The 15,239-nt window shown below is 40.0% G+C and overlaps 1 protein-coding gene across 13 annotated transcripts in view; it reads right to left on the bottom strand.

Annotated features, from left to right (window-relative positions):
- Positions 1 to 15,239, bottom strand: part of ELMO1 (engulfment and cell motility 1) — a 594,311-nt gene that overhangs the window by 366,146 nt on the left and 212,926 nt on the right. For all 13 annotated transcript variants that reach the window (XR_008660142.2, XM_055293399.2, XM_055293401.2 and 10 more), the window contains 3 exons: positions 13,705 to 13,804; positions 5,497 to 5,648; positions 3,234 to 3,312 (listed from right to left, as the gene is read on the bottom strand). Coding sequence is in view for 12 of the 13 variants with exons in the window: in XM_055293399.2 (XP_055149374.1) it covers positions 3,234 to 3,312; positions 5,497 to 5,648; positions 13,705 to 13,804 (331 nt within the window). In the remaining variant the exon portion in view is untranslated. The remainder of the gene's footprint in view (positions 1 to 3,233; positions 3,313 to 5,496; positions 5,649 to 13,704; positions 13,805 to 15,239) is intronic.

Raw genomic sequence — 15,239 nt, 5'->3', positions numbered from 1 at the left:
TGTGCCTGGCCCCAAGTCAAAAAAAGAAGATGAAATTTTTAAAAAGTATTTGACTGAAGTGGAATCAGGCTACTCCAAACAAAGCAATGGTTCTAAGGCTTTAAACAGATAAAACAAAAAACAAACAAAAAATAGTGTTCCTGCAAATCCAGTAAATACATGTTTAGATTATATTTCAATCTAACTGGAGTGAGAAAATGGGCTTGGTGTTATCCAGGCTTCGGGGAGTTGTTTACTTGGCAAATACAGGAGAATTCTGTGAGTGACATCTCTGACAGGCGTTGGATGGGATGCTTTGCAGGTAAAAGCAGGGATAAGGTTGAGACTCGAACTCTGATTCTTACCCGCTCAGTAACCTGGTCAAGTTCTTTACTCCCTTTGAGTCTCAATTTCCTTACTTATAAAACAGAAATAATGTGGCTTTCTCTAAATATGAGAATGAAACGAAATAATGTAATATAAAACACTGTGCACTGCCTGGCACATGCCAGACTCTCAATAATATTATCATTGATGGCTGACTTTGGTCAATTTTCCTGTTTGCCAAAAATTCAGAACTTAATTTTTCAGAACATATGCCAATAACAATGCCAACGTCAAATTCAGACCAGCTGAAACTTTATTTTACTTAGAACATAGAGCCCAGACTAAGGTATACATGCTCAGCTGTTAATATAAATCCACAGCAACCCACATGATATCACCAGTTTGCTCAGTCTTCTGCTTTACAGGCCTCTACTGACCTTCAGAAAATAATATCCAACAAACTTTTCTTCATTATGAATCTGAAATCCCTTTTTAGAGCTATCTCGCTACTCACTGAAATTTTTTTAAATTTAAAAATCATGATACTCCCTTTCTTTTGATGAACAACATTCTTAATTTCAAGAGTTTATAGTTTATGAAGTCCACATCACTTTTCCATGGGCAAGTAAATTAAATACCTTGTAGCTATTTTTAGAGCTTGATTGAATGAGTCATATAATACTTCATAAATTTCTGCTGAATTATATACAGTCTTTCTTAGTTGGAATCTTTTCTTAAATGGTTTAAGTTTATTAGACTACTCTTTGTCATGGTTTATTACTCTTTGTGATGGTTTATTAGAATAATATATAGCCAAACTGTTTCCCGTCAGTCTTATGTTGCATAGTTTTCAAAGAAAGACTTGATTCACAAAATCCAAACCTAATCTTATATCGACATTCCATTATATTACCATTATTATCAATGTCCTAAAGTTAGTACAGATTGACACCGGATTCCCTATTTGTCCATGGTCATGAGAGTCCAATTTAACAAATGAACAGTAGTGTTTGGTATAAAATAAGATGCAGTAAGCATTTTACTCATGTCTAGATTCAGAGATCCAAGTGAAATAGCCTTTTGAGTGGGCATGAACTTTCACCTCCTCTAATCCATCCCTTCTTTCACAGATGGAGAAAGGAAACTTCCAAGAGTTGAGATCAGAATGCAACCTTCCTGACCCCACACGCTACACTCAGCCACCACGTGGCTGGGCCAGAAGTCCCCGGTCTGGCCAGCAGAAGGACCCAGTTCCTCCAATGCCCAGGTCAAGCTTGTGTATGTACACAGTGAGAGCTTCCAGACAACTTCCGGGCTGCTTGGGAGTTATGATGAGTTCGGTATTTAGACTAAAATATCACAGAAGCAGCCCTATCCATGATTTCACCTCAGATCTGCAAAGCCACTCCTAAAAATCCAGCCAGGGTAAGAGTGCCCCCAGCACAGGCTTGTGGAGGGCAGGCACCTCCACCTGGCTCCAGCGAACACCAAATCAAAAGTCCAGGAAACTGTAAAGTGACACCACTCCTTGTGCAAACACAGCCCCCTGGGGATGAAGAAGAAATTCTAAATGGAAAACAAACCAGAACCCCTCATGTTTAGTCGCTGAGGTTTAAAATCCTTGGCAATGAAAAAGTAAAATAAAATCCAAAAATTCTTGTCATAGCACTCAGTAGCAGGTTCGCTTTCTAATTTCTTCTAAGCAAACTCACTGGCAACTGCCATCAAGCTCCCCAGCATAGTTTCTAAGTGGGTTAAAGAGCTCGTATTTCCACCCACTTTTTTAAGGAAGGAAATTGTGACCAGGGTAACATATTACATGACATGTTGATTGAAAAAAACATGAATGGATTTTGAGGTGTGACCTAAATTCCAAGACAAGGCAAAATTCCACTTCTTCACAGCCCCTCTGTAATGCTCCTTTCCTTCATGAAGAAAGAAATAAAGGATCTACAGACAAAGGACACCATCAGAGGAAAGGTTCCATGTATGTACATTAAGGGGTTCCTTCCTCTTTTTTTTAAGATGACAGTCTCGCTCTGTCACCCAAGCTGGAGTGCAGCCGTGTGATGTCAGCTCACTGCAACCTCTGCCTCCTGGGTTGGTTCAAGTGATTCTCCTGCCTCAGCCTCCCGAGTAGCTGGGATTACAGGCATGCACTATCATGCCCGACTAATTTTTGTATATTTAGTAGTGATGGGGTTTTGCCATATTGACAAGGCTAGTCTCAGCTTCCTGACCTCAAGTGATCTGCCTACCTTGGCTTCCCAAAGGGCTGGGACTATAGGTGTGAGCCACCGTGCCAGCTCTTTTTATACAGGAGAGGAAACAGATGGCTCCAATTTCCCAGCCACATCCACACACAGAAATAAGTAATCTTACCAAGCAAGGAGCCCCTCTGACATATGAATGCAGTTATCTCCACAAGGAGCAGACATCTGCATATTATCCCTCCTGTCCTCTCACCTTCCATCACCTCCCTCCTTGGGAAAAACATGGCACCCCTCAGGGTCTCCATCTCCTGATACAGAAGATGAGAACAGCACTTCCCTCACCCTAGTGAGCATCCCATGAAATGACAGAAGGTCGCGGGGGCTCCTAACTCTGCTTCCACCACAGCAGCGTTTTCATCTTTTTACATCTGGGCTTCCAGGTTGGATTTCAATTCATGAAAAGGCTCTACTGCTGGAATACTCCTAGCATCCCTCATCAGTCAACGGCTTACCCATCTCTACCCACTTGCCCCTGGATTTGGGAAGGAGCCCAGCGGGCCAGCCGTGCAGCGGAACATAGCTGCTCTGGAGAGTCCATCTGCGGCCAGGACAGCAGAGTGACCCAATGAGTCCCCGAATGGAAGGAGAGGGCGTTCTCTGCACACAAAGTTCCTAGCCCTGACATAGCCATAAGACTAAAGAAATGCAACTTACCTGCCTCCTCTCATCGGGAGCCTTCAGGAAAAGTGCATTAATCACTGCAATAGTATAGGTTTGGATTTCTTGATCTGACCTGTAAAGATAGAGAACAATTCAGAAAATCAGAACACAGTCAGAAGAGGCTAGCCCTGGGTCAAACCATGAAAAGCTCAAAATCAGCCCCCTCTCCCAAAAAAAGTGAGAGAGAAAGGCAGGGCCTAGAAAATGCATTTAGCACTGAGAATGCATTTCAAACATCACAAGGTGGTAAATATACAATTACTATTACTAGCTGACAGTACACTGGTCAGTGCAGGATGCCCAGAAATATAGGCAGCCTTCTCTCTTATTCAGATTAAAGGCATAAACCTAGGGGATGTTGTAATTGATGTACTACTAGTAATAGCTGTATGTATGTATGTATGTATGTATGTATGTGTGTGTATGTATGTGTGTTTGTATGTATGTGTAGTTTTCTGTCTGATACATGAAATATATTAGGGAGTAGTTTCAGATGTCTCCACATTCTTGGGCTAATTAGATGGCTCTATTATATATTCTAAAAATCTATTTCCAAATATAAACATTTTAATAACAAAAAGAACAGGTGTTTGTTTATAAATCTGATTTTCTGGAAAGGAACCAGAAATAATAAATGAAACAAAGCTCTAATGTAAGGCATGTGGTAAACAGTAAATAAGGAGGACTCAAGGCATAAACAAAGAGTGACTTATGAGCTACATTTGGGAATAACTTATCAGGCCAGTGAGAGAGAGGTGTAGCTTAGAACTAGGCCAGGATAGGGTGCAAAGCCCAGTTTATCACAGGCTGGCTGAGACCTTGGACAAGTTCATGGGTATCCTCCAAGGCACAGTTACCTCATCTACAACATGGGGTTAGACCCACTTATTTCATGGGATTGCTGTGAAGATAAAATAAGATTATGCATGTAAAATCCTTAGCACAGTACTTGGAGAATAATAAACTCTCCACTTTGGTAATGTGCTTTGGGATGAAGATGTGTGCCTTTGAGATTCCCAGAAAAGACACAGTATATAAATTAATACAATTCACACTCAAAGGAAATGTGAAACTGGTCTTATTTCTAGAGAAGCTACCCTACATTACCATCATTTTGAAGAATTATGATTCTGAGGCCACAATCACTGAGGCCACCACAATCCTCAGCTTCTGTGACTTAAACTTTAAATGTTGGTCATCCTCCCACCTCCAAATGAAAATAATATCTAATATAATCTGCTTTGGTAGTTTATATTATAAACACAACAGTTAACATTTCAGAGAACCATTCCCACCCTGCACCACCAACCCAAATGGGCCAGTCGGGTTTCCTCTTGAGAATTTGTAATTGTGACCTAACGGACCAGGGGCAAGAGTTAGGGGGAGTTGGGTCACTGTAGTGCCAACCAAAATGCTAGAGAAAAGGCCATCTGCTGAGGATTCCAGGGAAGCTATGGTTTCTCTCCTTCTCAAGGCTACTTATGTCATTTCTGGATTCTACGAGGTACCCCAGTATTGTCCCAATAACCTCCTTTCCTGTGTAAGCAAGCTCACAATGTTTATTATCGCTGCAACCCAAAATACTTTAATTTCTAAAGTAGCACTGTACAATAGAGTCCTTCTCAGGTTGGTATCATCAGAGACAACCTTCCTAGTTACCTAAGGGAGGAAAGAAGGGGAAAAATGTCTCAAAGACTACAGGCTGCAGGGGAAGCTATCTTACTTCCATTTTATAGCTCAAGCCACTAGAAAAAATCCTGTATTTTATTATAAAATACAAAAGAAGAAGCTCACTAGAATCACCTTGAGCATAACTAAGAAAGAAGGCTGCCTTTAAAAATTCCTAGTAAAAATGCATAACATTACATTTCTAATTAACTATGAAAATACTCATTATATCACAGAAAACATTAACTTACATGGTTTAAGAAACAGAACTTAGAGAACAAATCATCCTGTTTTATCTTCTTAAAACTCTGCCAATATCTACCAATATCCATTAAAATTGAGAGCTTACCAAGGGCCAGGCATGGGGACAGGCAATGCCAAGAACCAGCTTGGAGTTCAGTGAGGGACAGGGGCCAAGGGAAAGTAACCATGCCATTCCAGTGTGACACGTGGTTTGGTTATATGCCAAATTGAGATTCTTTCTCGGTACATTTAACCAAACTATAACAACATAAAACATTTCCCAGTGCATTACCGTGGCCATCTTCCTGAAGCATTTCTCCTCCCCAGAGCATCTTGGCATGCTTACCCTTGCAGGTGTGGAATGAGCTGGCCGATGGTGATCTCCTGCGCCACTTTCTGGTAGAGGTCATGGCTATTGAGCACCATCGACTCCAAAATGGCCAAGGACCGCTGCAGGATCGAGATGTCTATGGCTGACTTGTTCACAAAACTTGCTATCTGAAAATCCAAGTGGGACACAATTGACTGCTCGTGGTAAGTAGAGCAGAGGCGTGGAGAAGGGAACAAATGAATCAAATCGGGAACTCATTTAAGAAACACCAGGCACTGAGGATGACCTGGAATTACAGCAAAATAGCAAGAAATCCATCGAACAAGGGATTGTTCATGATATCATTACAAAGCATGATTTATCTCATCTCTATAATTCACTAATGAGCAAATGTTTTAAAAAAGACACACCTCCAAAGATTATTCTTTCTGTATTTCCTAGGATTATTCTCCCAAGTTTCATCTTTTAGGGGCAGACAATTTCAACACATATATTGTAAGGATGCCTGTGTTTCTCTGGGACGGTAATTTCAACATATATTAATTGCCATTCCTCTTGCATTCCCAGGCTACTCCTTCATCTACACGATCCATGGCTTTTATATGCTTATTATGTTCTTGTTGCATTCTTAGGGGACTCGCACAAATCTCACTTGTCAACACAATTCAACTGGCAACTTCTCAGTCACTGGCCACTCTCTTAAACGAAAAACTCGTTACCCCTTTCTTCCAATTTCTGGTGGTTAAAATAAGGTCTTTTCATCTCTCCCAAATTTAGCAAACAGGAAATCATTTAAGTGAGCAGTACTAAAAGTTAAAATACTAGTTTAAGCTCCAAAATAGATTCTCTAAGGAATTAATCACTAAATCCCCAAACATAATAAATCACAATGTGAGCGGAAAATAAAATAGAGGTTAGAATAATGGATCGCGGTAATCCAAACACATGGGTACCATAAAGGTTGTATTTTAGAGGCCTCATTAAAAGTTATTACTGTCTGTTGACAGCTCACAATAAAAAGCCATTATTGTATCAACATAATGACTGCTTTCTTAAAAGCTAAATAACTTGGTTCCACAACAAGTAAACACTTTCTGCTTCCCCCTGTCAACACAAATTTCTCCCTTTTTTGCTGCCCCAGAGACCACTTGCCTCATCTCCTCTCCACCCTTGCACATGATAAATGCACAGCGCACCATGGCAGTTCCCAGATACCATCGGAATTGTCCCTAGCCCGCTGATTTCCAGGTGAAAAGAGGGGTGGGAGACGCAGATACCAACACTCTGCCTACCCCAGCTACATCTGGATCTCAGGGGTGGGAAATAATGTGAAGAAGTGTGGTGACATTATGATTTCACATTCCGAAAAGCTATTATTTTAAAATACAAACTTCAGGAAGAGTATGGAAATTTTAAGGTTCTCAAAAGACTGCTTCAGCTCTTCTCATGGCTGGGAAACTTCTCCAACATGTTTACTATCCTTGGCAAGCCCTTGACTTAACTCCTCGCAGTCTGCTCCAATCCACCAAATCTACCACGCTAAGGCCACCCTTCTTTCCGTAGGGCCATCTTTCTGTCAAAAATCCAATTACTGTCACACTGTGTTCTGGGTTTAATACTTAACTTAGACATCTTCTAAACAGAGGATAAATTCTCTGACTCCTCCCCAACCCCATCAAACCATTTTTCACGCTCTCGGCATAATTCTTGGCACTGGTATTAGGAAACTGAAGAACTCATAAAGAAATTCATTGACAATACTTCAGATTTTCTTGCAACTAATTTTCTCCTCATTCCCGGCTCCCCTGCTTGTCTCTATTTATTAAATTTGGATGTGCCTGAAGGATGCATGGAGGCTTCTGCCTGAGAAGCTATTGCTGACATTGTCAAGCACCCTCCACCTCCATCTTTATCCGCTTTTTTCATTCAGCCAGTATTTACTCATCATTAATTGATCCATTTCAGTAACAGGCATTGCTTGCGTGCTATGTAACAGGCTTGTCCTGTCCCACAGAGCTGGAAATACAAAGATGAAAATAACAAACAAACTTCAAGGACCTTACAGTCTAGTATGGACAGATAAAAAGGCATTTACTATGAAGTACACTGCGGGCCTATTCTTGGCATCCAAAAGGATGCCACCATTTGGATATTCCAAAAAATTAAAAAGGGAGATTATCAATCTCATTGTCTTCATACTCGTCTCTTCCCAATTATCACTCTTTTCTAAGAATCCATAATCATTAGTGATTCATATTTCCAGCTGCCTATTTTATATCCCTGTGATACATCTGACATGTCTCCGTTTTGATACAGAGTATATACAAATAACACTGGCCCAGTGGTCTAACTCATTGCTGGGTTACTAAAACACAATCTTCTGCTGTTTCTTTTATGTTCAAGTTTTCCATCAAATGGAAATTTACCCCCTGAATTAGTCCCCTACTTCCATAAATATCCTTTTTATAATATTTCCTTTCTTGAAATATTCAATCAGAACTCTCAGTGTTTTCTTCTTCTTTTTTTTTATTTTTTGAGATGGAATCTTGCTCTGTTGCCCAGGCTAGAGTGCAGTGGTGTGATCTCAGTTCACTGCAATCTCCACCTCTCCAGTTCAAGCAATTCTCCTGCCTCAGCCTCTTAAGTAGCTGAGATTACAGGCATGCACCACCACGCCAAGCTAATTTTTGTATTTTTAGTAGAGACGGCATTTCACCAGATTGGCCAGGCTGATATCGAACTACTGACCTCAAGTGATCCACCCGCCTCGGCCTCCCAAAGTGCTGGGATTACAGGCATGAGCCACGGCACCCAGCCTACACTCGGTGTTTTCTGATACGAAGTATATCTTCTCATAATGGGTTTTAAAGTTCTCTATAAATCATTAACTCTTCCCTGCTCCCAGTGGGCTTGCTCAATGGTGGTAAAAATAATTTGCTGTCTTTGCTTTAATTCAGGCATATTTATATCCCACATACATATTCCATTTCCATTCATTATTTTTCTCCTAAGAAATGAATCCCTTACTTTCATGAAAGTATTCTTTAAAATTCATGTTTCTAGTAATTCATCTCTTCCTTGACATAAAGAACCTAATCATTTCAGCAATCCTAAAGCATGTTACATAATAAGCATTTTGTGTAACACACCTGGGGCACTCAATGCATTAGAGTTCTATGTACAAGTCTGAAGTAGATGCTAATAGTTTTCTGAAACTTAACTTCTTTCTTTTATTTGTCACTGGTTTTAGCCAGATATTCAAATGATCTAATACTTTCACTTAATGAGTATTAATAACCAACGCATCAGGGCTGATCCAAGTGAATGTAATAACTGTCATCCTCCAGAGAACTTGAGACCAACTCCTTATAACTGAATGTATAAATTAGTTAATGGACAAATGTCTCTATGTCCAGTTTGAAAACTATAGATCTTCGTATAGCTAGAGAAGGTTATTCATGCCTATTTAAATTTTCATTTCCTTTATCCCACAAAAGAGTAATAATGATTCCCTCTGCCTTTCAATTATCCCAGCTCCATTACTGTCCTTTTGGGTGACACAAGTGAGCCAACCCAAGCCAGCCACAGTACAGCTTCTTGAAAGTAGGCCTGTAACATAAGGAAGAAGTAAGAGGAGTTAGCAGTAATTAATTATACACACTAGCTCCTTGTACTGCTCATTCATTTAAAGATCTTAGCTAAATAAGAGAAATACTTATGTAACTTTAAAGAAACTAAGGGTCATTACAGTGCATAAATCAATGATCCAATAAATACTTCTTAGAATCACTTAGAATGAGATCTTAAAATTCTCTTATGTTATCAAAACCTAAAAGAACCATGGAGGGCCAGGCACAGTGGCTCACGCCTGTAATCCCAGAACTTTGGGAGGCTGAGGCGGGTGGATCACAAGGTCAGGAGATCGAGACCATCCTGGCTAACACGGTGAAACCCCGTCTCTACTAAAAATACAAAAAAATTAGCTGGGCATGGTGGCGGGTTCCTGTAGTCCCAGCTACTTGGGAGGCTGAGGCAGGAGAATCGCGTGAACCCAGGAGGCAGAGGCTGCAGTGAGCCAAGATCACGCCACTGCACTCCAGCCTGGGTGATGGAGCGAGACTCTGTCTCAAAAACAAACCAAAAAAAAAAAACAAAACCCGGCCATGGAGAACATGAAGCTCCACTCGTGTATTTAAAATTATCTAGGTAGAGGCCTGTAAATCTCTCAAATTTTTAAGAGGCAAAAATTATCAGGTAATGGTGGGACGTTTGTCCAGGCGCTGAAAACATTTGCAGGGTGAGCCAGGTTCTCCTGCACAGCTAAGGTTTCAAGAGCATTTATATGAAACTTTCCTTCCAAAAGAAGGCACTGATGTTATACTCGGCTAGGGAAAAACCAAGTATGTCATATCATCTAAAGTTTTTTTTCTTTTCTTTCTACTCCATATTTTCTTACTCTCTCCCTAAGTAGCTGAGTCTTTAAAAAGCAACAACATTATGTATTGGTATCAAGGAATTCCAAGTTTCAGAGCTGTTTATGAAATGATGCTATTTATTGCAGTCAAAATTTGTAAACCAGAATCTAGATTCACACATAACAAAACAGATAAAGTAATAGAGAAGGAGACAGAGGCTGGCAGGGAAAAAAAATATTTCTCCAAAGTGGTATGAATTTGGCATTAATAGGAAGCCAACTCTAGACCACAGAGATAGGCATCTTTTGTCAGCCTATTTCCCAGTCGATTTTTGTTGAGATAAAGCTCCATTTAAAAGACAGTTGCCTGCATACAATTCCTGGGTTGTCAAAGTGCTGAATTTGGTCCAGCTAATGAATAAAAAAGTTAACCTTACAGAAAAGTAAGTAATTTTCTGATGACTATTTTTCAAATTCATGTAACAGATCTCTAAGTAGCAATGCAAAGAAAATATGACTGGGAATGAGGACATGAAATAGATTAAATGTGTTGCTTTTTAAAAAATACTTAATTTTTTTATTTAAATCACCAAGATGCTCAGTCTTTACTTTCTTACATTTAATATGATTTTTGAATTAATTTCAATGAATGAAAAACATTTTCTTAAGTTGTTAGAAAATTAAATGACTATCATTCTCTTTGGCCACTGCTCACATCATTTAAAGAAACACAGCTTTCTAATTCCTTTCCATTCATAACCGAAATTTTTCTTAAAATATATTTAAATACAGTACCACTTTTTTTCTTCTCTTCTTCAAATTCTGTGGGTATTTTTAATGCTTCCAAGCAAATTTTATTCATTCATTTCACAGAAATGTATTAAGACCCTACTCTGTGCCAGGCCCCAAGGATAAAGTCATGAAGAAAGGCGTGTTTCTGCCTTCCTGAGGTAATACTCTATTGGGAAAGACTGCCAAATGAACAAAAAATTCACCGAAATGTGACAAGTGCTGGAACAGGGGCATTCAGGAGATCCCAGGGGAACGGAGAGCAGAAGAAATCGCTTAACTCTAGCAGTAAGGTCAGGGAGGAATATGTAAGAGACAGGCTGGTTAAGCGAGGCTTCGGGAACTATGCCTTCCACCACTTGGAAAGCACAGGTGCATGAAGATGAGGAGAAGCGCCCTGACCATGTGACCAAGGACGCCCACTCACTGTGTGACCTCATTCAACCTCGGCAAGCCACTGCATCCCTGCCTCCTAACCAGAAATAACAAGACTATCTGTTCTGTTCTGGAAAGGATTGCTGTGGGGAATCAAAAGAGCTAATGTTGGTGAAAGTAGAACATAATTTCAAGGAATTCACATTCAGTACAACATTGTTGTTACATTCTATAGCAAAAGAGGCTCTCATAACAGACAAGCCGGGCACTCTGGAGGTAGAAAAGAAAGCCTGCTGTAAATTCAAAAAGTTAAAATGTTTGTTAAGCATTAAAAAAATCAATGATACTCACTATCTTCAGATTTGGAATTGCTTCTCTGGAACTGATCTTAGAGAGGCAAAATAGTGCCATTTATTTTCTCCTCTCATAATCTAATGCTTACATTCCCTGCCACCACCAAAGGTGGCAGGAAGGTACTTTATAACACATCGGGATGTCTTTGGCTTCTTTAGCTATTAGGTTGGTGCAAAGGTAATTGCGGTTTTCACATTACTGTTAATGGCAATTCCAACAGTTTCTTTCCTTTATAGCAATTCATACCACTGAAAAATACAGGCAAAAAGGGACCTCTTCCTTTTCTGTGTGTTTTCTACAGGGTTCCTTTTGCTCATCCCCTTTGGCTTTATGGATTTACATAAGGAAAGAGAGTTGATTCTGAGATGCATTGAGAAGGCCCTGGGTTTCCAGTCAGCTCTTGTCTTAAATGAACATAAAACATAGTGCAGGCATGACACCTGTGGGGCCTCTGATCCTACCCCCTCATTCAACCGATTAGGGCCATCCCATGCTCTTCTATTCAAGGCAGCATCTCCCCTAAGATAATGATTAATTTCCAAAAAAAAAGCAGCATGTTTACAGTGGGGAGATCCAACAGATGCCACCTAACCATGTAATCCAGGGTAACATCACCAGTCAGAGGACAGTGACATCATGTGCCTATGAAAGGACGCACTGAGAAGGATGCACCGCAACTTCTGTAGCATTCTTGCCAAAAATGCATAACCTTTTTTAATTGAACCATGAGGGAAATATCAGACAAATCCAAATTGAGGAACATTCTACAAAATAACTGACTGGTGCCTTTCAAAAGTGTCAAAGTCACAAATGACAAATGAAAAAGCCGAGAGACTGTCACAGACTCAGGGACACTAGGGAGGCATGATAACCAAATTCAATGTGGGATCCTGGATCAGATCCTTAACCAGAGAAAGGCATTTGTAGAAAAACAGGTGAAATCAAATGCCAGCATTGCACCATGGCTTATTTATTTATTTTGATAACTGTACTGTCACTATGCAAAATGTTAACTTTAGGGGAGGCTGGATGAAGGGCATATAGGAACATTCTGTACTAATTTTTTTTAATTATTTTTAAGACAGGGTCCCCTAGACTGGAGTGCAGTGGTGCACTCTCGGCTCACTGCAACCTCTGCCTCCCAGGCTCAAGTGATTCTTTTACCTTAGCCTCCCAAGTAGCTGGGATTACAGGTGTGCACCACCATGCCCGGCTAATTTTTGTAGTTTTCATAGAGATGAGGTTTCACCATGTTGGCCAGGCTGGTCTTGAACTCCTGACCTCAAATGATTCACCCGCATTGGCCTCCCAGAGTCCAATTTATTGCAACTTTTCTTTAAGTCTACCATTAGTTTAAAATAAAAGGCTTAAAAACTTCAAGTGACTCTTATTGGATTTCGCTCTGATTTTCTGGCTTGTGCAGATTCACTGAAATTCTCTTTCCAGTAACCAATATTTAGGAAATAAAGTTACGAATTCCAAACATCTCTTTATTCCTAATATAATAGTAGGGAGGAGAAATGCCAATGAATTTATAAACCATTTTGCAAATACAAAGCAAGGAAAAAATAAATCAATAAATGATAATATCTATGATTTAATCTACATTTGAGAGTAACAAGATCAAGACTGTTTATTTTTAGTCAGAAGAATGGAAACAGAGTTGCAAATTTGTTACACTTCAATTGCAAGGAATGGTAGGGCTCTTCTGCCCCCTCTCCCTGCACCAGGTCCATCTTCATTTGCTTCCTCCCAGAGGAAGGGTTGGTAGAACTGCGTGATGTCTGAGATACTCATTGCACCATGATTACAAGTAAGCAGGCTCATTCTGCTTAAGAAACATGGACCCAGGCACCCCTCCTTTTCATATATCCCTGCTTCAAACCTAGGTGTGCAGGTCTTCGGTATACTTTGACTCTTTCCTTTTCCCTGGACACCAGGTTGGGGATTAAAGGCTCACAAAAGACGACAGGAGGAACTCTGTTTAGGTCTTGAAACCAACAGAGTCACACAAGGGGAATTAACACACTTGTGCAGTTATTAACAGTGTGACACACTTATTTGGCCTGAGCTATGGGTGCGCACATGCAATCCCTTATAATCTCTTACAATCATTTTTATATAGAATTTGGGTTTCCTGACCCCCACATACATAATATTATAAAAAATCATACCCATCTTTTAATATAAAGAACTAAAGGAAAGACAATTATGAAATACCCTCAAAGCAGAGAAAAATAGCTATGAAAGAAGACAGTAAGGAAAGCCTAAAGAGGCAGAGTCTGCCTTACCTTCTTAATGAACGCCACCGAAAATGTATCCCAGGACACTATGCCATGGTCCATCAGCTCAACAAAGGCCGTCAAGGTGAATGACAGCATGTCTCCAAAGCTGAAAAAGACAGGGAGGCACAAGAGTCAAGAGCCCCAAAGCTGAGCAAAGACACAAAAGCAAGAAAGTTCTGGGAAAGTGAATACAAACAGAATTTTAAAAGATCAAGAGATAAATAGCAGGACCACAGGTGACTTCCTCACTAACATGAGTGACAAGAAGGGGCAGAACGGCCTTGCTGAGGTCAACCAGGGCTTCAGCATCCAACAGACCCAGGCTCACACCAACTCTTGTTCTGGTGAGCTGTGTTGTTCTGGGCAATTCACTGACCCTGCCTAAGCCTCTATTTTTTCAGCTGAAAAACTGGGTGGTGATATCTATTTAGCCACAGGGCTACTTACTTAATAAAGTATGTAGCATATAGACACTCAGTAAATGATGGCTTAAAGAAAAGCTTCTTGGCTAATGAAATTTGGAGCCGCTTAGGGAGGGCAATGTGCTTCCTTTATTACCCATACACATCAAAAGAGAAAATTAAAAATACTTCTATTAAGAGAATTAGCACTTTTCTTTAAGTGGTCTATACATCCCTCTGTGTGGACACACAGATACAAACATATATGCAAGTAAACATACTCATTTTGATTTTGGCCAGCATTTTGTCTTAATTAATAACTTTTCTGGCATATCGATGAAGATAATCACTCCATATAATGGGTTTGCTTACCAAAAGACTTGCTGAGATTCAGCAGGCTATAAGATGGGTCTAATATGTGGTTTGAAAATCCAAAGATTAGGCTCGGGCAAATGCAGTTCCACCTAGGACCCTTATTAGACAATATCCTGGTGTGTAGAGCTTTCAAAACAACACTTTAGCAGAGACTTAGATACACAGAATCTTTTATAGATATTCACCTTTATTGTAAATTATCATCATTATAAATATTAACACCTTTATGATAAATACTCTTTGAGTACATTTAATTATGCCAATCAGGAATCTGTACACTGTATTACCCAACAGCACTGATTCCTAGGCCAATTTTTAAAAAAACAAAGTTGGTTATATAGATTTTTCATTTGTAAGCTCATGCATACCATTATTGATATCCTACAAAGTCTCCTAACATATTTAGATTGAACCTTCCCACTTATTTCCAACTAGTAGAATAGAAAACAGGTAACATTTCTTTCAAAACAGCTTCTCAATTTCCCTTCTTCCTACTGTTCTACTCGGCTCAGCCTCAAAAACGACCTTTGAAATTCTGCACCACCACAGAAGATGTAATGCTAAATGGAACCTATAAAAGGCGAAGTGGTTCTCAGGGAAGGACAATGATCCAAAGCTGCCAGAGACCAGGGGCAACAGAGGGGATGTAACCAGCTAAACAAAAACGGCTAAGTAGGTAGTTTCTGGAGTCAGACAGCAGGGGTTCTCCTTCCAGCCCTAAGTGGGCAAGTTATGCACCATCCTATGCTTCTGTTTCCTCATTTA

Source organism: Symphalangus syndactylus, chromosome 9 (assembly GCF_028878055.3).
Source record: "Symphalangus syndactylus isolate Jambi chromosome 9, NHGRI_mSymSyn1-v2.1_pri, whole genome shotgun sequence".
Classification (NCBI taxonomy): Eukaryota; Metazoa; Chordata; class Mammalia; order Primates; family Hylobatidae; genus Symphalangus; species Symphalangus syndactylus.
The sequence above is the reverse complement of the archived record's forward strand: the minus strand, read 5'-3'. Positions and strand labels throughout refer to the sequence as shown.